Here is a 23749-nt window from a genome sequence, read left to right on the forward strand (position 1 = left end):
CAGAGAGGAGTTGTGACTTTGAGGATAGCCCTACCTCGCCACGCCCCTGGGTCCAGGGGCCGTGCAGTCCGATCACGCTCTTGGACATCTCCTCCCGGTCCTTGTCCCGCTTCTTCTTGCGGAGGGTGAAGCTGAAGGCTCCGGACTTCTTGGGCTTGTTCAGGTCCATATCGGAGCGGCTCAGGTCTTTGGCCTGGAGAGGAGGAGGAGGAGGAGGAGGAGGAGGAGGAGGAGGAGGAGGAGGAGGAAAATGGGACTCATCACCTGGGAATTCGGTGGTTCACGTCGGAATACTTAAAGAACTTAAAGAGAATCAGCCACTGGAGACAGGAGATGGTACAGCAGAGAGATGGAATATTTCTATCTATTTTTATCCTATTTCACGTTACATTTAAACCCAGCTTCTTAAGATTGCTTAACCTCACATAACCTCCTTCCCTTTACTCCCCTACCTCCTTTTTTATCTTCTAATAAATATATACGTTCTTATTAAATTATTTTATTTTGTGTTCACTCTGTAAAGCATCTTTGAGTACTTAGAAAAGCGCTATGTAAATCAAATGTATTATTATTATCATTATTACTACTACATTTTGGTAGGTCCTATAAAACTAATTAACTGAAGTGCATTTTGTAATAACCTTGTATTGATTTCAAACAAATGTCCAGTGTAATGGATATTAATAATGATCTATTTCTCTTCTTCTCTCATATAAACATCAAAGAATGAATGCGTTAACTATGATTGAACATCATATTTTCATAATATGCATACGGTTTAATAGTTACTCGGAGTAGATTCACATCATCTTCTTTTAAATTGCTAATAGCAAGCAGGTTGTAATTACAGATAATGAATATTTGTGTGATGGTTCATGAGGAAGAGGGAAGGTCACCCATCTTCATTCCATGACTCCACCCCAAAACACACACACACACGCACACACAAACACACACACACTATGTAATGAGAGTGTCAGAGAATGTCGTTAAAACTAATCCAAAACTCATTAAGGATTGGTGTTGTCCACTCTCCGACATTGTGAGCGGTTGCATCAGCTCTTTCACCAACAAAAGGCAGGATAGTATACAATAATATACAATTTATTTACTTATCTGGACTTGTTCCCTCTTGTTATCCCTTTTTTTTTTGGGATAACAAGAGGGAACAAAAATTTTCTTTGCAATAATTGCTGCATAAATACAATGTCTGATTAATATTGAATTACCAACAGTAACAGAGTCTTGTTTAACGGCCACTTAATGAACTAGGGCAGTGTATTGGTAAGGGTGTTTGACTCAAGGACTAAGGGCTCTTGGGTCCAGACCCAATGTCCTCCTTCTACCTGTCGGCATCCCAGAGCAAGAGGCCCTGACCCCTGACTGCTCCTTGATGGATCTGAACTCCCAGCACCCAACTCTGGTATCAATGTAAACCCTGACTCGCAGTCACAGCCGGGTCAAGCATGGAAACGCCTGCCAGCTCGTCGGGAGCAATCAGGGTGAGGCGTCTTGCTCAGGGACGCCTCGACACTCAGCTAGGAGGAGCCGGGGGTCGAACTAGCAACCTTCCGGCTGCCATTGAACCCGCTCTACCTCCTGAGCCCCTTTACATCTGGTAAATAGGGTTAATTACCTTAACAATGAATTGAACCATAATTTAAGACTCATGAAAGACAGAGACAATAGGTTCCCCCGCAGTTATTGGCTCAGATCTTTTCTGCTTGAGGGCAGATAAGACGCCACGGAACATTCTGTCAGAGAGCCGAGATGCTGTTGTGTGTGGGTGGCATTTGTTTGCGTGTGTGTGGCTGTTTCGTTCAACCTTGGAGACAAAGGAGGATGGAAATTCTAAACATAGTCATCCATCCATCGTTCATCATGGTGTTCCACCCATGATAACAAATATTTCCATACATTCCTGCTTCAATGATAAAATATGTAAAATAAATGACATATCAAATAAGGAATTTGATCTCTACTTTCGATAGGCGTTGCCAAGCAAGTTGTATCCATGTCCAGTGCAGAGAGAATAAAATCATTTAATTCTTGCACATGTTTGACTGATTGATTTAAGTAACGCAGTGCTGCGATGAGATATTCGCTGTGCTCTGGCGCCCCCTATTGGTCACATTTATGTACAGCGATCTGACTCCAGTAATAGAAAATATACTCTGATTCCAAGATATCGTGTATACGTTGCTAAAAGTGAACAGAAATTGTGTATATGACTGGTTACCTGTGCTTGGTGTAGATTGCAAAAGGTTTAGTAATCGTTTCTAGAATAGAAACGTAAAGACACTTACGTTTTACTGTTGCCATCTCTCTACTTGTAATGCTAAAAACAAACTAAAATCTAAAAATATTTGTGCATGCCGTCATGTCTTTAAATATAGATATATCTTGTTTCACAATTCATACAAGATCCTTAATCATGACTGGTTTCAACAGGAAATGTAACAATAATTCAAGAAATCTATAAAATGCTGAGATCATACTCGTTTAGAAAATGTGCATAATTATGTTTAACTTAATATACAGTTTGATATAAAGTCTATAAACATCGTAGACTTTTACTAGAGAGGCTTAGGGTGTCTGTCTCTCTGTCTGTATGTGTGTATTGTGACGTATGCAGAGAGTGTCATTTTAAATAATCCAAAAATCAATCAGGATTAGTGTTGCGCATTCTCCGAAAATGTGATGTAATGAGCTGTTGGTTCAGCCCTTTCAGCAACACAAGGCTGGAACAATATAAAATAGCTGTTCATGTAGCCTATGTCTACACTTGTTTCCTCTAGTTATCCTAAACTTCACAAACACACATCCCATAAAAACCTTAAATACAAAGTCTGATAAATATTGAATTACCAATAATAATGTTAATGTCTCTTGTTTAACTACCACCAGGCAGTTTATTGATCAGGGTGTTTGACTCCAGGATGAAAGGGTCTGGAGTCCGTGGTTTACCCTTCGGCATCCTAGAGCAAGATGCCCTCACCCCTACCTGCTCCATTCATCCACACACATGCCAATGACGGCTGTTCAAGGCGACAGCCAGCTGGTCGGGAGCAGCGACGGTGAGGCGTCTTGCTCAGGGACACCTCGACACTCAGCTAGGAGGAGCTCGGGGATCGAACTAGCGCACTACCGCCTGAGCCACTGCCACCCCTTTGCATCCGGTAAATGGGGAGTAATTATAATATCAAATCACTCTACATTTGATTTAAGATGCAGGAAAGGCAAGAGTTATAAGCAAGAAAGACGAGATGGACCAAAGCACATTTGGTCCATTTTGAACCTATTTTTTCGTTTACTTCAATTACTTCAATTCCCCGGCAGTGATTGGCTCAGGTCTCTTGTGCTTTAGGGCAGATAGACACAACAGCACCTTCTATCAGAGAGCTGAGATGCTGTTCTTCCAAGTGTGTGTGTGGCTTGCATGTATCAAGTTTCATTATGTACATAAGATCCTCAATCATGACAGCGGTTCAACAGCAAATAAAAGAATAACTCAAGAAATTTAAAAAATGTAGAGATCGTTCTACTAGTTTTGAAAACGTGTCTAATTATGTGTAACTTAATACACAGTATGGTAACGATTGGATGAACAAATGCTTTTATTGTCCTTAGGCCAGTAAAAGGTGAGGACGCCTATGACACACGCACACGTGGGCATTTGTGTTTGGGTGTGCGTGTTTAAATTAATACTCCCCATCTTATCCTATCTGACTAATTACTTTATGAATAAATAAATTCATGAGTCAATGATAATTAAATGGTTTATACCTAGACACGCACATTTTTGCATCATAAATTATTTATTGTTTCAACCTTTCTGAAAAGACGGACAGGCCAGTGTCTCACTGACTTGAGTGACTTTCTCACTTTGCCCAGTGCAGTGCTGAGCCTATAACTGGATGTTTATTATTCTTTTCATATTTTAATATTCTCTCGGAAAACGTAATGATTATCTAAAGCTTTAAATTATTTTTTATTACAAGACCTATAGTTGAGGGTGTGACGAGTGTGAGGGATGTGAGCGTCATGTGTTCATAGGAGCATTGGCATTGTGGATACTGCGCTTGAGACACTGTTGACTTCCCAGCTACCAGGAAGGCCACTCAGGCTCTGATCCCTCAGGGTCCAAAAGCCCTCCTCGTAGATGAACCAAGAGGGGACACACACACACACACACACACACACACACACACACACACACACACACACACACACACACACACACACACACACACACACACACACACACACACACACACACACACACACACACACACACACACACACACACACACACCAAAAAGTGACGTCAGGAAGGTTGTAGCTGACCTTTGACCTCGGTGCAGTAGCGTACAAAGTTGAACTCTTGCTGGCGGATCTCGGACTCTCCAGGAAAACCTCATCGCCGTCTGGGAATAGCGAGCTCTCCAAGGACCTGAAGGAAGACAAGAGAGGAATGAGTCACACCTTCGGATCAACGGTACCGGTACAAAGTCCTCCACAAACGTCAGCCCACGATGCTTGCCCTCTTTCTTCCTAGGGTTAGGGTTAAAGTTGGGGTCACCGGAAGGTTGCTGGTTTGATCCCCGGCTACTCCTAGCTGAGCGTCGAGGCGTCCCTGAGCAAGACACCTCACCCTGACTGCTCCCGACGGGCTGGCTGTCGTTTGCATGATTCACAAGGCTGTGAATGCGAGTTATGGTTTACATTCACACCAGAGCTAGGTGCCGTGAGTTCGGATCCATTCAGGAGCATATTGGTGTAGTGTAGGTTATGACAGAGGGCTCCACTCTGACCTTTGACCCGGGAGGCACTGTGTTCCTAAACTGAACATTCCCGGGGCACAGTGCACAAAAGTTAGCCGGAGGCGGGTGGCGGGTGGAGGCGGGTGCCTGTAGAAGTTTTAAAATGATTGGATCTGCCCAGTGCCACTCTGGATCTGCCATAACCAATCGCATAGCGTTTGGTCCTGACGTATGTCATGCGACGGGACCGGCTCCTTCACCACTAACGGAGCCAGCTGGAAAATCAAACTTTTCCCGAACCCGGTGGGGAGAAGCGCCACAACATCATGGCCACCAACAAAACTCTGCAAAGCTTGTTCCTGCTCCGGCTTTAATTGATCGATTTTCGGCAGCGATCCCACAACAGACCGAATAGCTTCTCTCGTATCCTTCTCCATTGTCTTCCTCTGACTACAACTGAAACTGGCGCGCGACCTAGACGTCATCGTTCTCAGCCACTCCCTCTGTGCGCTGATTGGACCGCCAGAAATCTGGTTTACATGGAACGCATTTACATTAAGCAGACCCAGAGCTAGTACTGAAGTGAAATGAAAATTGAGCGGAAGTAGGTAGGTGGGCGGTGCCAGGCTACACAAAAGTAGGGCCTTGACTAAATAAAATATGTGCACGAGTCAAAATAGAGGGATAAGAACAAGTTTATCAGACTCTTACAGTAAAGAACAGTTGGCTGCGGCCTTTTCCATTGAAAATGAACAATAGATGGACCACAAAAAAATAGGGTTTGGGAACGGAGACATATATTGGCAAGGGGGAATCATAACCATAGAAAAGTGGAAAAACAACTGCCCTTATATTTGTTTATCACCAGGGTTCTGTGATTGAACCTCCTTTGATCAATTCGTTATTTTTAATACAAAGAGAATTAAGTCACGCCATGTCTGTATGATAGATAGCTCAACCTTCGCCTACTTTGGCATAACACCTGCCACAGGTATGAGGTGTTGGTCAGTTTATAGGTGTTGTTGGTAAGTTAAGAGGTGTAACATTCAGTTTCTAGGTGGTCGATCGCATCACATGGACAACAAACGCTAGTCAGAATACTGAATATGAAAAAAAAAAATACAAATATAAATATAGCATTAAAAAAGTGTTGAATGACCAACAGCAGTGGAAATGTTCTGGTATGTTTGAAAACAGAAACCCCCTGGTTCATACACGGCCTGACAGATCACGACCGTGACAACACTATACACCAGGCCTGGGGGTGTTTGACACTCTAAACTACTGGATTACACCAGTCTGACCTGATATGGGGAAGGAAGGAAAACTCCCAGCACGCTGGACAGGACATACCGGGAACTCAAGGGGTGAGACAAAGAACTACAGAAACGCTAAATGACTGTGTTCCAAAACAACGCAACTCATCCACGGACCGTCGCACCTCAGAGCACACGGGGCCTGTTGTTTTGACTGAGTCACAGGTTGACAAAGTCAAACACGCGCACCTTAAAGTCAACACAAACGGATGTTATTAGCAATCAACCGTCAAGACGAACCAGCTGCTCTTCACACGGGAGTGGCGCGTGACTGCTGCTCCCCCCTCCCCCCCACCTGCTTCTGCTTTGGCCCAGGTATCATGGACCGTAGAGATAGCCAAACAAGGAGATAGCCAAATGAGGCGAGGCCGCTTGTGTTATAGCCCTCGACTGTAGCAAGTGTCCGTGTGCTGTGCTAACCATACCGGACAACCTCCCGACACAGCGCAACAAGCAAAACAGTTCAGGACAAATTAAATGGTTACACAATTCGTAATGTCCAATTCAACAATCAGCCCACAACCATAATGCATTGGCCAACAATAGCAGACATTCTTTAAAGTGCATCTATTGTATCATCTGGTGGAATGTTGATGAGCCATCACAGGCCATTTAGGAAAGCTGCCCAATAGTGACAGGTGAAAGTTGGCACCCAGATGTAGAGATAAATTAACCTTTGATAAGCAACAACACACCTAGCATAGTTGTAATGTCACACACACAACCTCTGTCATGTCTGTCGGTCTGACACACACACACACACACACACACACACACACACACACACACACACACACACACACACACACACACACACACACACACACACACACACACACACACACACACACACACACACACACACACACACACACACACACACACACACACACCCTTATCTAGGGCGTTTTCCTGTCATCCTGAGAGACAGGTATTTTAAGCATGCAGTAAGTTGTTAGTAGGGAGGTTGTGAGGGTCTCGGAGACAAGTTGGGTCTTGGGCAGGTGTGTGTGGATCGTGTTTGTGTGGGTCGTACTCGTGTGCGTGAAAATCCTTTACATTACACGTCTATACTATTTTCCAGTTTCCTTTTGAATTAGTGATTTTATAGACATAACTGTGGTTTTAGGGAATGGGTTTCAAGGAATGAAAGCAAATTTGCAGCCAATAGTCTGTGCAACAGTGAGACAAAGCTCTAGCTGTTTATGGTCCTAGATCCCTGATCGTACTAAACAGGTCATCATAAACCCTGTGGTTTAACAAGAGATACATTTGAATGTTATATTTATATAGCGCTCAGTTAAAAAACCGACATATTTTTTGTTCTTTGTTCATACTATATTTGCTGTTTGGCTGAGTGAACAGGGACAGGAAATGGGGTTGGAGAAAAGAGGGGGAATCCATGCAGCTTAGGACAGCAGGTGGGAATCCAAGCTTTGGTTGCTTCACGGTGTGTTTGGCGCATGTGCAGTTGACGTTACACTGCGTCGGTGTGACACACTTTGGTTGAACGCGCGTTGTTTCGCGGCCTTTGCGTCGGTTAGTTCTGTCTAACAAGATTCCGCCGACTTGACGTCACTTCTAGTGAACACACTAGAGGACTGAGCCAGCCAATCAATAATCATTCAGCCTTAGGAAGGCATTTACAGTATTAAATCAGCAGTGTAGCTCTGCCTGTAGTTCCCACATTTGGAGTAGGGATGGTTGTAAATGATGGAAAGCATCCACAATGTGAGTCAACACAGAATCCCAGGTTTGACGGTAATGTTTTACACTCCTGCTGCTGAACTTTGACCAGTTATAGTCTGTCACGTCAAAACATAACGACATTTCCACCACATGAAACACTACTACTTTGACCCCTAAAATTAGCAAACATGTTTAGAATTCATTTTGATATGCGAGATAGAGAGTCAATACCACCCGAATAACCTCTCTGGCAGCAGGCGGACACTCTCAATTTGGACTAATGGTAATCAATAGCATTGCTACAACGTGGTGCAAAGGTATAGAGATGATAATGGGCGCATAGAGTTGGAAAACTTTGATGGCAAACCAATATTTACGTATACCCCATAATTTTAGCATAACCTACAATTGCACATTTTTACATTATTGTCTTGTTTTTATCAGGTCCTTTTCACTCAGTAAATAGTTTTCAATATTCTGCATACACTATTGCACTTTATGCTAGTTTGCACTGGGCTGTGTTCTTTATGCATTTGATTGCATTGCACTTGCATATCATAAATGACAAAGCTGGCTCCAATTAAAAAAACAGAGACACCGTTGATTCCCACGAAAGCCAAGCGTAAGCAATTTTCCCCTAGCGCCAGGTGTATTAGGACAACCTTTGGTATGGGTCCCATAAATCTGTCCACATGCTAGAATCCGTTTGAGGGCCAGACGCTGCACAGGTCCTGAGGGCTGGGAGGGAGGGAGGAGAGGGGTCGTGAAGGTTAGCAAAAGTCACGTGTGGACAGCAGCTGCTATCGTTAGGTTTCAAGTGAATTACTAAAAGATCAGATGTGTGGGTGCTTTGTCTGAAGAGAGAGCTAGCACAGAGGGGTGGGAAAGTCTAGGGTATTCATCGGGGCTTTTGACTGCCAGAGGAACAGGTTATTGGTTCGGGACCCCGATGTCCACACAGTCTACCCCTTCACTCTGTACACACGAAGCAGGCACATTCATCCAAAGTGACAGACAGTGAATTCAGATGCAGGCCATAAAGGAGCAGGTAGAGGTTTGGGTATCTTTCACAAGGATGCTCACAGCTTAGGCTGCGGACATTGGTGTTCAAACCCTCAACCGTTCTGCTGCGCGATAAACACCAAACCTCTATACATAAAGGGCCAAACAAATATATGTAAAGAGCACTTTCAGTACAGGTATTGACTCTGAGGTGCATACGACCATATCATAATATAACCCATAACTTCTGGCAAGAGGTTTACATTGTGCCTGTCAATACATTCACCAATGTACCTCCCTCTCACACAATCAATTAATTTAGGTAATATGCTTACAATTCAACCATTACCATCAGTTTGGAATGAGGTTATCACCAGTTCACGCATTAATTACAAGAAATAACCAATCGCAACAGGTTACACAATTCACTGGCAAAGCCTACAGTCCACTAAAAGGCATCCTTGACTTCTAAAGTGCGACCTTTACTCCGATTGGACTGAGAGTCCGGGAGACAAAGACGGTGATGAGTTAAATGTGTATGAAGAACAGGTTTTGTCGTCACTACACCTGTTCAGCAGCTCAGGTAAAAAGGTGATGTTGACATGGTGGTTACAATGTGCCCACTCATAATCCCAACCCAACTCAGGGAAGTTGCTAGTCTGGCTATTGCCAGACTAGCGTTAACGTTGGTCTGGGGAAGCTGCAGTCACTTTCTTCAGCACAAGAGGCGTGATCAACGGGCCTCGTTCAACTGACTCTGTACGCGATTGGCTGGTTGCCGTCGCTTCCCTGTCGTCATTGTGTTAAACGAGCCAATATCGCGCCAAGGGAAAAGCTAGCTTGGTGATTGGGTCCCGCAAAAAACTTATCGGAAGCATAAAGAAATGTATTGCTCTGCTCCAGACCCTTGTGCAGGGCCAGTTGCACCTTCATTGGGGACCAGTTTTATGAAAGGTCAAAAGGTCGCTCAGGAGACTCGTTTTTGTGTCAACGAGAGCAGAAGCCCGAGCACGTCTGTAAAGAGCCTGAATATGTTCATTCACATTTAATTTTACATTAAGGTCATTTAGGAGACGCTTTTATTCAAACGACTTACAATAATTTCATTTAATATTTATTGAGACTTGAACGACAAGCTTCAACAACAGCTTCTACCCTTCAGCAATTAGACTCCTGAACTCCTGAAGATTTACAACTCTACTACTTTATTTATTTGAATTTATCCCCTCCCGCTATTAATCCCCTCTCTCCCCCCCCCACTGAACGGAGCTACAAAAAATACCACAAATTTTGTTGTGCGGTGTTGTGTCTATTCTATTTGTGAGATGAAGGGGAAACAATATATCACTGTCTGTACAGTAAACCACGCCCTTTAGAGTCACATGGTAGCCAATTTTAAAAGGTTAAAGATAATGGCAAAAGTCTATGCTTTGCGGCCAAATTATAATGCGAGGTGGGTCGTAGGTGGTATCCACCTCTCCAGTAAAGTCACGACACGCCTGGGCGTGCGTTCACCTTTCCTGCTACACCTTCTGCTAGGGTTTAAGATACAGAAATGGGGTGTACTCTTAAACCGACCTTCAGGAACTATCCCATAATGACCTTCAGGGACATACGGATGATGGTTTTGAAAAGCACTACACCCACTCACATTTTGCATGCATTAACCTTCTGCTGTTGCCGCCTCAAGTGAGGCGGAACACTAGCCGGAGAACAAGACGCATCTGGGAGCTCAGGTTTATTTGATCTTGGAGCTTGGAGCACTGGGATTTTAGCTCCAGAAATGATTACATGTTTGTTGTGCATTTGGCTGAATAAAGAACTTGAACTCTGGCCCCCCTCCCTCTCATACCCATTTCCAGCAGACTTGGCTTGGTCGGGCAAATGACAGCAGTGTATCTAATATGGGGGCGGGGTTTGATGCCGCAACTGTACAGAGGAGCGCCCAATGGGAGAACCGTTCAGGCATTAATATTAACAACCAAGATGGCTTCCGCTGATGCCTTTGCTTTGGCTGGTCTATCCAATTGCGTCCAGAGGTATTTTGTATCTGTGTATGTTGCCAATACTCTTTGGAAATTCCAAAATGAACTGAGAGTCTAGTCTTGCTCAGGCTCGCAAATATCACTCAGATATAGAAGAAATGTAATAAAGCGTTACAAAACAAATAAAGCAAAAAATACGGCTGACCTAAATAAGACATTTCCCTGTGTTCATTGGCACCCTGTTACCCAAATAGTCCTAGATGTGACGCTCCAACAACAATACAAATCACTATTGGAGCAAGTATATAATTTGTTTCAAGCTTTCCTAGCACAAGCTAAGAAAACAAAAACTGGACAGAGTTCAGAGCAGCTCTGGGAATCAGATCACAAGAAGTTGGATCATTGTTGTTGATCGTTATAAATAGCCAGGGGCATAGTTGGAGTCGGTACATGCTAAGAAAAGTTTGCCACAATCTAAATTCAACCGACCTGGTAAAAACAACAAAGTGCACACAGGTCAACTGACGAACAATTCTGTACGCAACGATGAACGGGCCTAAATCCTCAAGTGGCCATCTTGGTTTGCTCATTGCCATTGCGACCTTAATGAACCAGCATTTTAAGGGGTAAAGAGACATTCAGGACAAGTGACTAGAAGTTATCCAGATCACATCCAGTCACGTAAGCCTGGGAAAATCATGGATATGCTGAAAGCTCATACTTGAGCAGTTCCCAAGGCTGACACATGGAAGTTTAATGAGAGTTTTGCTTCAAGTGTAACAAGCCAGTGCTTGTATCAATATGGAACTTTAACAAGACACAATAATTCCATATCTTTTGGAATCTGCGTACATAATGTTCTTTCTATCACGTTTCTCTCCGAATACTCTAAGTTCAAGAGACAAGTATCGTAAGAGATATGAATGAGCAACTAAATGAAATGCTAAATATGTGCACGAATATGTTTCTGGCTGGCACATCTCTGACACAACTACTGACAGCTCCTCAGGCCTTCAAGGTAGTACTACTACTGTGTGTTATGTTAGAAGATTCCAGTTGTCTGTGGTTAATATGGACTACAGTACACCCAAGGGGATTCTGCCCTTTACAGGCAGGTGGTGTCCAAACTGTGGGTCGCGACCCATTAGTGGGTCTCAGCAGGGCCCAAACTAGGTTGGATGATGGCCACAAAAGACATTAAAGAAATTATATACTTTTTCTAAAATGTACATGCCCTGTCTGTTTCATCTCCTCAATAGTATGTTTGAAGACTGAAAAGGGGGAGACTGCATTGGGGAACATTCTAAATGTTGATTTTAAAACTTTTTCGACATGGTTATGAGAATGAATTGAATATTTATATGCACTAAATGTTGTTTGGGTCGAAGGCACATAAACAGCTCGAAACATAGGTATCATTATAAGGAGCGAGGCGCAAAGAAGTTTGTATTCAAAGTCCAATATATTGTAACAAAAACAAAAATCTTTTGTCAAATCAAACTACGGCCGTCATGCGGTTCCAATCCACGTCCAGGCTTTCTCTTCAAACTACAACATACATCTCCATGGGAACATGAGTCATGCCACGTGTGATGAGACTCTAACAAAACATGGATATAAACCAAAAAGACATCACACTAGATGGGATGACACTGTTACCCATGTTATCATGGCCTTGGAAACCCCCACACGACCCCAGGAGCCAACCAGAGAGGGTCTGACTACCTTTTCCCCATCACATGACCTCAGGAGCTGCCAGACTTTTTAAGCACACCGGATCTATAATCCTTATGTCAACACAAACCACAAACACGGCACACACGCCACTGCATACTACAAGGCAACGGTTGTTTAGTTTAGTGTGTTCAGTACCAGCTATAACCGTATGCTTTTAATGCTCAAACAAATAGGCTATCCATCATGCATTGCAGGAAATGTTGTTGGTGGGGGGAAAATGGTGAGAACTTAGTGAAAGTCTGTTAATATGACGAACTCCATCGTTCAGCATGACATTGCAATAGAATCACGCGATTATTTCAAGACAGGGACAACCCACTTCATAAATAGACCGTTTAACAGTTTGTGTAACCGTTGGGATGACACCTCTTTTTCTTGTGTTTAGGACGCCGAAATCCACATGTTGTAGGCCTACACCATATTTGTGTCCATTGAAACTTGGTGATATGTACATTCATTGTTAATGTTCCACTGTGTCTTGGCTTGCATTGCAACAGGGGTTACAGCTGTTTCAGAATGAATTAATGGGGCCAACGGGGGAGGAAGACAGAAAACAGTTGCATCCCTCAAGCCAATTCAATGTAATTTAATGAATATACATAATTAGACTTTGTTCATTTGTGTTTGTCCATACTGCCACGGGAATGTTGTAATATCATCAATCAAAATCCTTTGGTCTTTGAACATTGGAGAGAAATGAGTGCACACATCTGTTTCCATTTCTATGCGTTCATAATCATAAATAATCATAAATAAAATGATGTTAGTTCTGCAATTTGCGGATGGTGCGTCTATAAGTTACAGATAAAACGACTCTTAACTGTCTAGCTGTAGATAAAACACCAGACACATCCGGCACCACATCGCCGCGCTCGGTGACGTTTGCATCGCCTTAACGCTACATCATTTAAAAGTATGCATAGTACCTGGCATCCGCCGTCTTATCCAGAGCCGCGTTACTCCTGGACTTAAGACTGAATTTAAACAGTTTGAACTTTTTCTTCTCCCCTCCATTGCTCTTCTCTTCTTTCTCCACCTGTTCCTTGTGGTGGGCTTCACTCCTGGAGAACAAACCTTTCAATGACTTCTTGGTTGAAGATTTTTTGGCCATAATACCAGCCTAGCAAAACAAATGACTAAAATAAAACAGAACGGGTCCACCGAGGCGACTATGCACACAGCAGAGCGTTCCGCTTTCTCTCGCCGGGGGTTAGATTCATACAGGGGCGACGCGCACGCTCGATGGAGGGCTGTTGATACCTGTTGACAGGTGATTGGAGTTTCTTTCGCCGCTACATTCTCTGCGCGTCACGCACGGCATTACGCACAGCCTCACGCACAGCCTCACGCACAGCCTCACGCATGGCATCATGCACACACAGCGCCACACAGGTGTGGCAAAACAATGAAAACGACACGCCCACCGGTTCTCGTCCCGATCGGAGGCGGAGAGGATTCTGTAGTGTAACGTTATCCTGGTCTACCTTGAGTCAAGTTCCGGTTTCATATGAAGCCGTGTGGGCCAGGGCCAGTTGTAAGTCCCCTGGCGGGAAGAACAAGAACATGGCAAGAATAGAAGCGAACAAAGGAGGATAAATATGGACTTTTGAAGACAAATTTTTGCAAGAATTAAAATTAATATCAAAAATAGGTAACGAGTATGAGTATGATGATCCCTCAAACGAAAGACTATCCCTCTCTCTCCCAAGTCAAACCATGATGGATACTCGGATATCCCGCCCCTTCTCTCTCTCTCGTCATACCGCTCCTATGGACCATCATTTTTTATGACTTTATGCAGTGATATTGGTGTTATATACATATTAAGTCATTTAATCAGAACACATACACTCAAAATACAATATAAACTAACGCATAGGAAAATACATTGCCACTATCGCAAATCCAAATAACGTGTGGCCCCGCGATAAGAAATCGAGGTCACCTTTTCTTATCTCGACCAAAACAACTCATAATAGATAGTGTGACTGGAAATAATGTGTGTCATTTTTTTTTGTGGACCCGTTATCTTATCAAAAATAATTAATAATAGGCCTACTTAATCATAAAGACACTAAAATGACACATCCTTCTTAATTCAATCATCTTGATGAAATAATATCCAGTGAAACAAGGAGGTAATCTACCAATCCGACGCAAGAGGGCGCCAAACTACAGCAGTTGCAACTGCAGAGAAAGAGTTACAGATTGCAGGCTATTAGCCTTCAGTCACGTTTATACAAGGTACGGTTCGTGGTAGGCAATGTATGCATTTCTGATCGATCGTAGCTCAGTTTAGCTCCAATTATTTTATTTAGAGATCGGGAAATTTACGATACAATCTCTTTAAATTGCCTTCTACTTTTCAGTTTAAACCATCTCAGCTCAGTTGGAATAGTTTGTCTTGTTTAGTTTGGCTGTCATACTGGATTGGAAATGCATTCAGTAGCCTAAGCTGACTGAACACACGGATGTTGATCATAAACAGTTGACCAGTAAGCTAGTGCTATCTAAGATTGCATCAAGCATGCTACACAAACACTCCTTAATTCAAGTTTATTACCTATGTGGTGCCAGTCACCAAATGGAGAAAAGTACCTGTTTACATTCTTAAATGCACCACTCTAATCTATAAAAAAACACTTAAAGTTTATTATTTAACATCGGACATTGCCAAAAGCAAATATTTTCATCAATTAATTTAGGATATTTTACATAATTTCACTTATTTCCTTCAACGAACTGAATGCAGGTATATTTTATTAGGGGTCATTTTTGCCGTCTTTGAGTAAAGAAGTGAGGAAGGCCTTTAAGTGTTTCCCAAGATGTTGACCACGTGAGTCATCGTTCACATTTAAACCGAGTGGCATCCAGGAATTGCTAGGTTTTATAATGGATACCGCAATGTGTTCTGTAAGTATGTCATTAGCTTGCGGTTAAATGAGTCAGGTGTTTGGGAGGGCTGGACGAGGAAACAAATCAGACTCAATGTCTGCTGATTTACGACCCTCCTTATCGAGCCAACGAATGACCAACAGAGCAACAGCCAGTCCACTGACTAGTGGATCAACCGACCAACCAGCAAGGCAAACGACCCAACTAACCTCCTGCCCAGCCAACCAAAAAAAGAGGAAGTTCAAGTTCGAGGAATGGCAGGCCACTCACGCGAGAAATAGCACTACGTTTTGGTCACAGGTGGGCCTACCGAACCGTAGGTGAAAATGGTGTCAAATCACCTTTAACAGAGTGATGAACCGAAAGAACACGCTTGCTGAAACGAAGACGCAACGTTTCCCGGACCTCAACCCACGTATTTCTTCTTCTGCTGCCCCCGACCAGAACTGTAGTCGCCTGCTCAGCCCTTTTTAGCTGACGAACGTATCACTTCCTACATTTTCTAGGAAAAGACGATGAGCCAGAAGAAGTAGTCCGTCTAGGGGCCGGGCTCCCCACACGGGGCTTTCTATTACCCGGTTACCAGAAGTAGGAGGAGGGGATGAGGTTGTGGCAGGGTTCTCTCAACTAAACCCTTGTTCGGTGTGACCGAAACTCATGTCTCCATCGTGGCGCAAGACCGAAGAGTTAGCTCTGAGGGAGCTGAGACCCACACATGTGTCTATAGTTGGTCTATATGTCTATATGGTACTCTAAGCGTCTTAGAGTACCATATTAAGCGCTATATACATTTCATTTATTATTATTATTATTATTATTATGTCTTTAAACCTTAATGGTTGTTGTCAGCACAAGCTGAGAAGCCTGACTCGAACCAAGTCATGACTGGATAGTTACAATGTAAAAAAAATGGTGGAAGGAGATATGTCTATGGAGGGATGGACGGATAGATGACAGATTAATTGTATGATGGCTGGATGATCGAATGGATGAATAAACGAATGGAGAATATTTTTATATAACTACATACTATAGTTACTACTACAGTATGTACATCTATATATAAGGAGAGAGAGAGAGAGAGAGAGAGAGAGAGAGAGAGAGAGAGAGAGAGAGAGAGAGAGAGAGAGAGAGAGAGAGAGAGAGAGAGAGAGAGAGAGAGAGAAGGAAAGAGAGAAGGAAAGGGAGAAAGAAGGAAAGAGAAAGAGTGAGATATGGAGATAGAGAGAGATATTGTAAGATATATCTTTGGTGGGCGCCTTCCTTGGGAGGTGTTTCAGGCACGTCCAGTGGGGAGGAGACCTCGGGGAAGACCCAGGACTAGGTGGAGAGATTATATCTCAACACTGGCCTGGGAACGCCTCGGGATCCCCCCATCAGAGCTGGTCAATGTGGCCCGGGAAAGGGAAGTCTGGGGCCCCCTGCTTGAGCTGCTCCCCCCGCGACCCGACCCCGGATAAGCGGACGAAAATGGGATGAGATATCTTTGGTGTTTTACAGATAAGTAATTGTAATTTTTAGCACAAGATCAATGTATTTTTCATAAGTGTAATACCTGGTTATGTAGGCAAACGCAACATGTTTCCAGAGAAAGACGCAAACATCAAATGTAGAGAATGAAAATATTTTTAATTTACTGCTACATATCGTCAATATAAAAGTATCATCAAAATAGTCTCTTGCATATAAATTATCGGCATCTGAATCCAAAAAATAATCGAAATACACAAACATGCTGTACAAATATAACATAACAAAATAAACTATCTACATGAAGGAACAAATGCACTGCCCACCAGTAGTGGAATATGAATAACACTTGGTCCTATTCTGTAACTCAGTTACATAAAGGAACTTTCCAGAGAGCCTGAGTGTGTCATATACAGCAGTTCAATTCTGAAGATGTGGAATGGAAAGGATATTTGGGTTTGGCTTCAAGTAGGTTCAGCATTTGGATAAGCATGATGGTAAAATAATATCAATGGGTCATAGAGAGACTAGTAGACTTTAAAACAACACTCATAGTAAATCACAGTTTGTCTTCAAGACAAATTGTATTCTGTTGGTATAGTAGAGAGTGTTAAAGGCTGAGATAAACTGTAATTTATGTGATTATTGATTATTGTTCTTCTTGTAGGTTTTGCAGACTTTGGTTAAATGGTGTTCAGTAAATATTGGATCCAGTTCACGCTAGTCTTGTGTCGTGTTTTCTTTGACTTAGGGACTTTAGGTTTTATTTTTAATCAATATTATTTCGTTTTTGGCAATTGCATACATAGGTGTATGGTTTCAAGATACCGTTCAGTTTTGGATTCAATAAATAACAAATACAATATAGAAAGACAAACGTACATCATTTACCCAAACTAAGTCAGGCACACTCCAACAGAACATGTAAGAAACAAACAGAAAACAACAGATGAGCATTCATATAAAGCCCTATCACAGGTAGAACCAGTGATTCATTTTTGGCTCAATATTATGAGGAACATTTGGCTTTCATTTTCTTTTCTAAGACATCTCACATCCTTGGGAGATGTTGACATTGACAAAAGAGGAACACACTAACAGCACCACATACTCACTTCACTAAATAAATATACACGATTCAAAGTCGAAGACATAAAAATAATAATAAGTTAAAAAAAAACAATCAGTAAAAGCGAAACACACGTCTACCTGAGTAAAAACAGTTGGAGGTACTTCACAGCTACATAAAAAGACACACTTCCTCTCTTTACTCCCGAACCTGGTAGAGCAGGAAGCATGTAAGTGCAATGGATGAACACACCAGTTCAGTCTTTGGAAGGCTCTTCCTTTGGTGCTGCGCTCATTGGACTGAACCCTTCCCCTGTCCACCAATCGAGACAAAGGACGTCTCATGTTTGGCAACCCCCTCTTGTTCATTTTCTTTGCTTTCGTTTTGCACCAAGCGGCCAACGGAACGTCGACGTCGCCGGCCCTTTTAACGTCCCTCCCTCGATCTCCCGACCCAAGTCCAAAACAACGTCCCTACTGCGCCTCGGTCTTCACTGTGGGTCGCTTGTAGAGGTGCACCACGCTTGCCCTCGCCTGATTGGTCGGCTGGGGGCTGTGATGCGTGGCGGCGGCAGCGGCGGCGGCCCCCGATTGGAGCGCCGCCCTCGGGGGCGGGGCGTTGATGGCCTGGCTCAGCGCCTCCAGCAGCACGCCGGCCTCCTTGCGGTCCCCCTTTCCCTCGACGCCCTCCAAGCCGCGCGCCATCCACCGCTCGGCCGCCTCCTCCACCTGTGAGGCCGACGCCCCCTCGGGCAGGGCCTCCGCCTCCTGGCTGGCGTCGAAGCGCTCCACCATGTCCCGGACGAAGGCGCTGGCCGGGCTGCCCTGGGCCTGGCAGCAGGCGCGCTGGTGCAGCCGCAGGGAGAAGCGGTGGAAGTAGGCGACGGCACAGTGGGGGCAACGGTAGGGCCGCTGGTGGCCGGTGTGGAGCCGGCGGTGCAGCTTCAGGTGGATGTACTGCGTGAACTTGGTTCCGCACAGCTTGCACTGGAAGGGCTTCTCCCCCGAGTGGAGACGCAGGTGGGTCTTCAGGTTGCTGGTGCTGCTGAAGCGCTTGTGACACACCTGGACGGAGGAGCACAGAGACACCGAAGGGTTAGGGTTGCGTGGGGTGAGGTGTTGGTGACGGTTTGGTGGTTTGTTGTTGTGCTTCTTTTTAGCTGGATTAGTTTGAGGGTTGGGTTTCAGTGATTCAGTCATTACAGTTGGTGTTGGGTTCGGGTTAGGTCAGGACTGGGCAAGGATTAGGTAATGGAAAAGGGATTGAAGGGGGGAGTTTAAGATGAGGGCGATCACACGAATGAACGCAAATTAATAATCTGATCGGCGCAGAGACAACATCTGGGTGTCTTTGTCCAGACCGAGGGAACCACCGTTGGGCATCAGCGACGAGACACCGACACAGAAAGGAGCCTTATTTTCTTTAGCAGGAGGCCCCGCCCACCTGGACATGTGCCATAAGTGGCGGTCACACCTAAATCGCATGTTTAGGTCTGCTCTGGAAACCGATGCGTTCCTCGCGGTCGGCTGAGTGTGTTATCTCCGTTGGGCGACGTGTTGTCTCAGGTATGTTGTTATGAACCTTTACTTTCTGTATCGCCCCGCCTCACTGTGGCTCCATACTTCCTGTGACGGGTCTGTGTGTGTTTGTGTACATTGTGCGTCAGCGTGTGTTTTATGGGCTCTGACGCGCTCCCTATTGCCAAAGTGCAACCAGCCAGACCCACTGTCGGTCGGCAGACACACCTTTAGACCAACCCCTCTCTGTCTGTGTCTCTGTGTCCCACCCCCTGTCTCTCTCTCTCCCTCTCTTTCCGTCTCTGACTAACTAACATTAGCCTCAGATCTTTGACCTCAAAGAGGAGATCGGGGGCCAGATAGTCAAGAGCCATGTCCCACATCCTCAGTCTCCCTGAAGGCCGCCTTGATAATCCCTGAGCTGCTCCTTCATGACGCATTTCTGATTATTATTATCAAATGCAAGTCATCTTCTAAATCGGGCTCAACCCACTTGTGTGTTATCAATGAAGGCACCGCCCCTTTTAGGGGCAAGACGCAATCAAACCTAACACAGGTTTGATTGCCCTGTCCTGTGTCATAACTTCAATATTTGAACCCCTTCTCTGCCAATAAAGGCAACATCTTTTGTGGGTTTTTGGGGAACTATGGGAAAGAAAACCCATCTATTTTGATCTAAAAATGGCAAACAAACCAAATTCTTTGACAACCGTCGCGGTAGTAACGCAGAAAACGGTGGGTTGTTTTCGGGGTCTCTCACCTGGCACTCGTGGGGCTTCTCTCCGGTGTGGACTAGGTTGTGCTTCTGGAGGTGTGCGAGCTGCGTGAAGCTCTTCTTACACAGGTCACACTGGAAGGGCCGCTCGCCGCTGTGGACGCGGAGGTGAACCTACAAACATGAACAAACATGGCGGTGAGACTGGGGTTCTACGGTAACAACGGCGGTCGGTGGCGGTGGTCAACCGACGGAAAGCATTGTTTAATCATACTAATTGGCAATCATTAGAAATGTATTACTCATTCATACATATTATTAATTAACTAATCGTGAAATAGTTTCAATCTCTTCCAAAATCGATACTTAAGGAGAGCTAGTCCAACCGACGCCAAATTTGGCTAAAGCTAATATTGACCGAATGACTGAATCAATATTAGCTTAGAGCTTGCTTCAGGGACATGGAGTCTGAGCACCTTAGCTGGTCTAGCTCACGCTAAAACACAACACTGCAGTTGCCATCGGTGTCCATGTTCAAATACCCCCCCCCCTCCCCCTCATTCTTAACAAACCCACCCAGTCAACACCTCCCCTCACCTTGAGGTTGGATAGCTGCCCGAACGTCTTGAGGCAGACGTTGCACTCGTACTTGATCTTGCCATTCTGCTTGCTCAGGGGGTAGGGCAGGGCCTTGTACCCGGGGCCGCTGCGTGCCGCCGGGCCCCTCTGTGCGGCCACCGCCGCCGCCGCCGCCGCCGCCCGGAGGCTGAGGTTCATGGCCTCCTCGCAGCCCGAGGGGGAGGGCTGGGGACTCGGGTACAGACCCTCGTCTCCGGCGCGGTCCGGCTCCGGGTCCGACTCCACCTCCGTCTTGGGCGGCGCCGGGGAGAGCTCCGGGGTGGCGGGGGCGCCGCTCGGGGGGGACATGTTGGCGGCGCGCTCCTTCAGGCCGCCGTGGAGGGCCAGGTGGGGGTGGGGGTGGGGGAGGTAGGGCTGGTGGGGGTGGTGGGGTGGGGCCATGGCCAGCACGCCGGGCTGCCCCAGGGGGAAGTAGGGCAGGCCGTCGTTCCCCAGGAGGTAGGAGGAGCCGCGCGGGGGGGCGTCCCGCCGGGGGAGGGGGGTGGGGTAGGGCGAGGCGGGGAGGAAGATGCCTGGCGGGGGGGGCATCGGGGGGAAGCGGAGGGGGTTGAAGGGGGGGAGGAGCTGCATGTGGGGCGGCGGGTGCTGGGGGTAGAAGGGGTAGGAGGGCACCTCCTTGTGGCCGTAGAGCCCGTGGAGGTGGAGGTCTCGCTGCAGCAGGTGGGGGTGGGTGGAGGGGATGCGGCCGTGGTAGAAGGAGCGAGGGGAGGGAGGCGGCGAGTTCAGGGCGGACTGTCCGTTTTGTTCTGTGGGACGGTGGGGGGAGGTCCTCTGCTCCTCCTCCTCCTCCTCCTCCATCTCCTCCACCTTCTCCTCCTTCCTCTCGGCCGTGGCGCTGAAGTCCATCACGTAGCCCTCGGGCGTGTCCGGCGGCGTGTCTCTCTCCAGCACCTCCACGTCGATGTGCTCCTCTTCGTCCTCCTCCTCGTCCTCCACCTTCATGTGCTCCTGCGCCCCTCGGAGGAGCCAGGGTCTCTGGGGTAGGAGGTGCCGGGGAGCTGGCTTACTCTCAACTTCTGAACGTTCTGGGAGGGAGAGAGAGAGAGAGAGGAATACTAATAAGTAAAAATGCACAAAATCCCCCAAACACACCCACCCACACACACACACCCACGCACACACACACACACACACCCACACACACACACACACTGATTCTCCAACTCCCCCCTCCCCTCTCATTTATGGTAAAGGGTTGTAGTTTCAGTTTTTGAATGACTAGGCAGGAGACGGGTTTCGATTCGTCTCAGCCGAGATAGCAGTGATTCCGTGGACAAGTGTGTTTGTGTGTGTGCATGTGTGTGTGGGCGTCTATGTTTGTGTACGTGTTGGTTGGAATGTGCTTGTGGGCGGTCTTCCCTCCACACATCGTGTGCCAACAGTCGCCGAGCCGGAATTTGAGTCATTTAAGCTTTTAGTCAATCAGCTTTCTCTGTACACCATGCGCCCTTTCCCTACCAGGCACTGACGTCGTTTTGTTCCCCGCTGTGACTCGGTTCCAAAACATTCAAAGGATCGGTTTACCTAGAGACTACAAGGTCTCGTGTCTCGTGGGGACAATGAGCTTAGTCACCTGTTGTAAACAATTGAGGCTTAAGCCAATAACACACAGGAGTCCGAAGACGATGAGTCACCCCTGCTCGCCCGGTTATGGGCAGTCGCGATGGGACTCATTCACGTTTGGAATCGATTCGGCTCCCAATTAATAAACCATTGTGGCCTGTATACACAAGCAACGTTTGTCACCTGTGTTTCTCACATAATTGCGTGTTTGTGAGTGTGTGTGTGTGACTGAGTGAGAGGTCGAGTGAGAGAGTGTGTCTGCGTGATTGTTAAACATTGCCATGTAGGCCTGTGTCCTGAATACGTATCCTTTTCGTGATAACGTGGAAATAATGAAAACAATTACAAGGACGAGGTCTAATCTCGGCCAAAGTGATCTCAGATCTGTTTGAAGAGGAACAATGCGAGAACAAAGTCACCTCTCAAACCGCAGCATTCCTCTGCTCAGCGCACGTTCGCTGTCTCTCAGTTTCCTTTTTGCCTCGCGTCTCGTTTGAACGCGACACCGATGGGTGTCTTGATGTTTCGGTGTCGCGTTGTGTTTGAGAGGGGCCTCCCTCATGTGTGGTAGGCGATAGTCAATACATACATCCAATAAGCAATGGGATGGGTCTCGTATTGTAGTGATTAGATGGTTTGAACCCCCAACGTCTACCCTCGTGCATCCTTGAGCAATCATAATCATAATCACCATCATATCCCTGTAAATATATTTCCTACTGTATTTGATATTGTAAATACCGATTTTCAGTTTGACACTGAATTGTTAAACTGATATATTTTATATTTAATGCGTTCTGCTGCTAGGTTCTGTAAACATATCAATATGTTTCTGGCTTATCCATCTATGAATTACTGGGTTATGCATTTCTGGCTTATGAAGTTGACCTATTGGTTTCTGGGTTCTGCACTCAGCTCTCTTTTACCAGCTAGTGCTCTATATCATAGCTTCTGGGTTCTGTGTTCCATCTACATGAGTGTGTTGGCTCTGTGTCCCATCCACACGAGGTTGTGGGGTTCCGTCCTCCATCGATGCGAGTTCATCGGTTCTGTGTCCCATCTCCACAAAGTGTGCTGGTTCTGTACTCACTGTGTCTGTGGCCGTCGTGCTGCTGGTGTCCACAGAGCCTCTGGGAGAACTCTGCGCTGTACCAGACCAGCAGCTCCTGGCTGGGCTCCACGGGCCGCATGGTGTAGAAGAACACCTCCTGGCCGTTCTGACAGGCCACCAGGTTCTGCTCCGACAGCGTCCGCGCCGGATTCACGAAGCGCATCCAGTTGCTTTTCTGCACGTCTTCGCCGTCGACGAAGTGGTGGAGCTGGCGGCCGCGGTAGATCTGGGGAGAGGAGCGAGAGGGAGGAGAGGAGGATGAGTTTGCTTGCTCGGGT

The 23749-nt window shown here is 45.8% G+C and overlaps 2 protein-coding genes across 3 annotated transcripts in view; both read right to left on the reverse strand.

The window, feature by feature from the left end:
* crybg2 (crystallin beta-gamma domain containing 2) overlaps positions 1-13845 on the reverse strand; it is a 50738-nt gene extending 36893 nt beyond the window's left edge. The window contains exons 1-3 of the mRNA XM_056583409.1: positions 13419-13845; positions 4348-4453; positions 35-193 (exon numbers count right to left, since the gene is read on the reverse strand). Of these exons, the coding sequence (XP_056439384.1) occupies positions 35-193; positions 4348-4453; positions 13419-13603 (450 nt within the window). The 5' untranslated portion in view covers positions 13604-13845. The remainder of the gene's footprint in view (positions 1-34; positions 194-4347; positions 4454-13418) is intronic.
* A 3183-nt stretch (positions 13846-17028) lies between these two features.
* Positions 17029-23749, reverse strand: part of prdm1b (PR domain containing 1b, with ZNF domain) — a 15096-nt gene continuing 8375 nt past the window's right edge. For both annotated transcript variants that reach the window (XM_056582771.1, XM_056582772.1), the window contains 4 exons: positions 23451-23697; positions 20756-21822; positions 20204-20332; positions 17029-18990 (listed from right to left, as the gene is read on the reverse strand). In XM_056582771.1, the coding sequence (XP_056438746.1) occupies positions 18400-18990; positions 20204-20332; positions 20756-21822; positions 23451-23697 (2034 nt within the window). In that variant the 3' untranslated portion in view covers positions 17029-18399. The remainder of the gene's footprint in view (positions 18991-20203; positions 20333-20755; positions 21823-23450; positions 23698-23749) is intronic.

Source organism: Gadus chalcogrammus, chromosome 22 (genome assembly GCF_026213295.1).
Source record: "Gadus chalcogrammus isolate NIFS_2021 chromosome 22, NIFS_Gcha_1.0, whole genome shotgun sequence".
Classification (NCBI taxonomy): Eukaryota; Metazoa; Chordata; class Actinopteri; order Gadiformes; family Gadidae; genus Gadus; species Gadus chalcogrammus.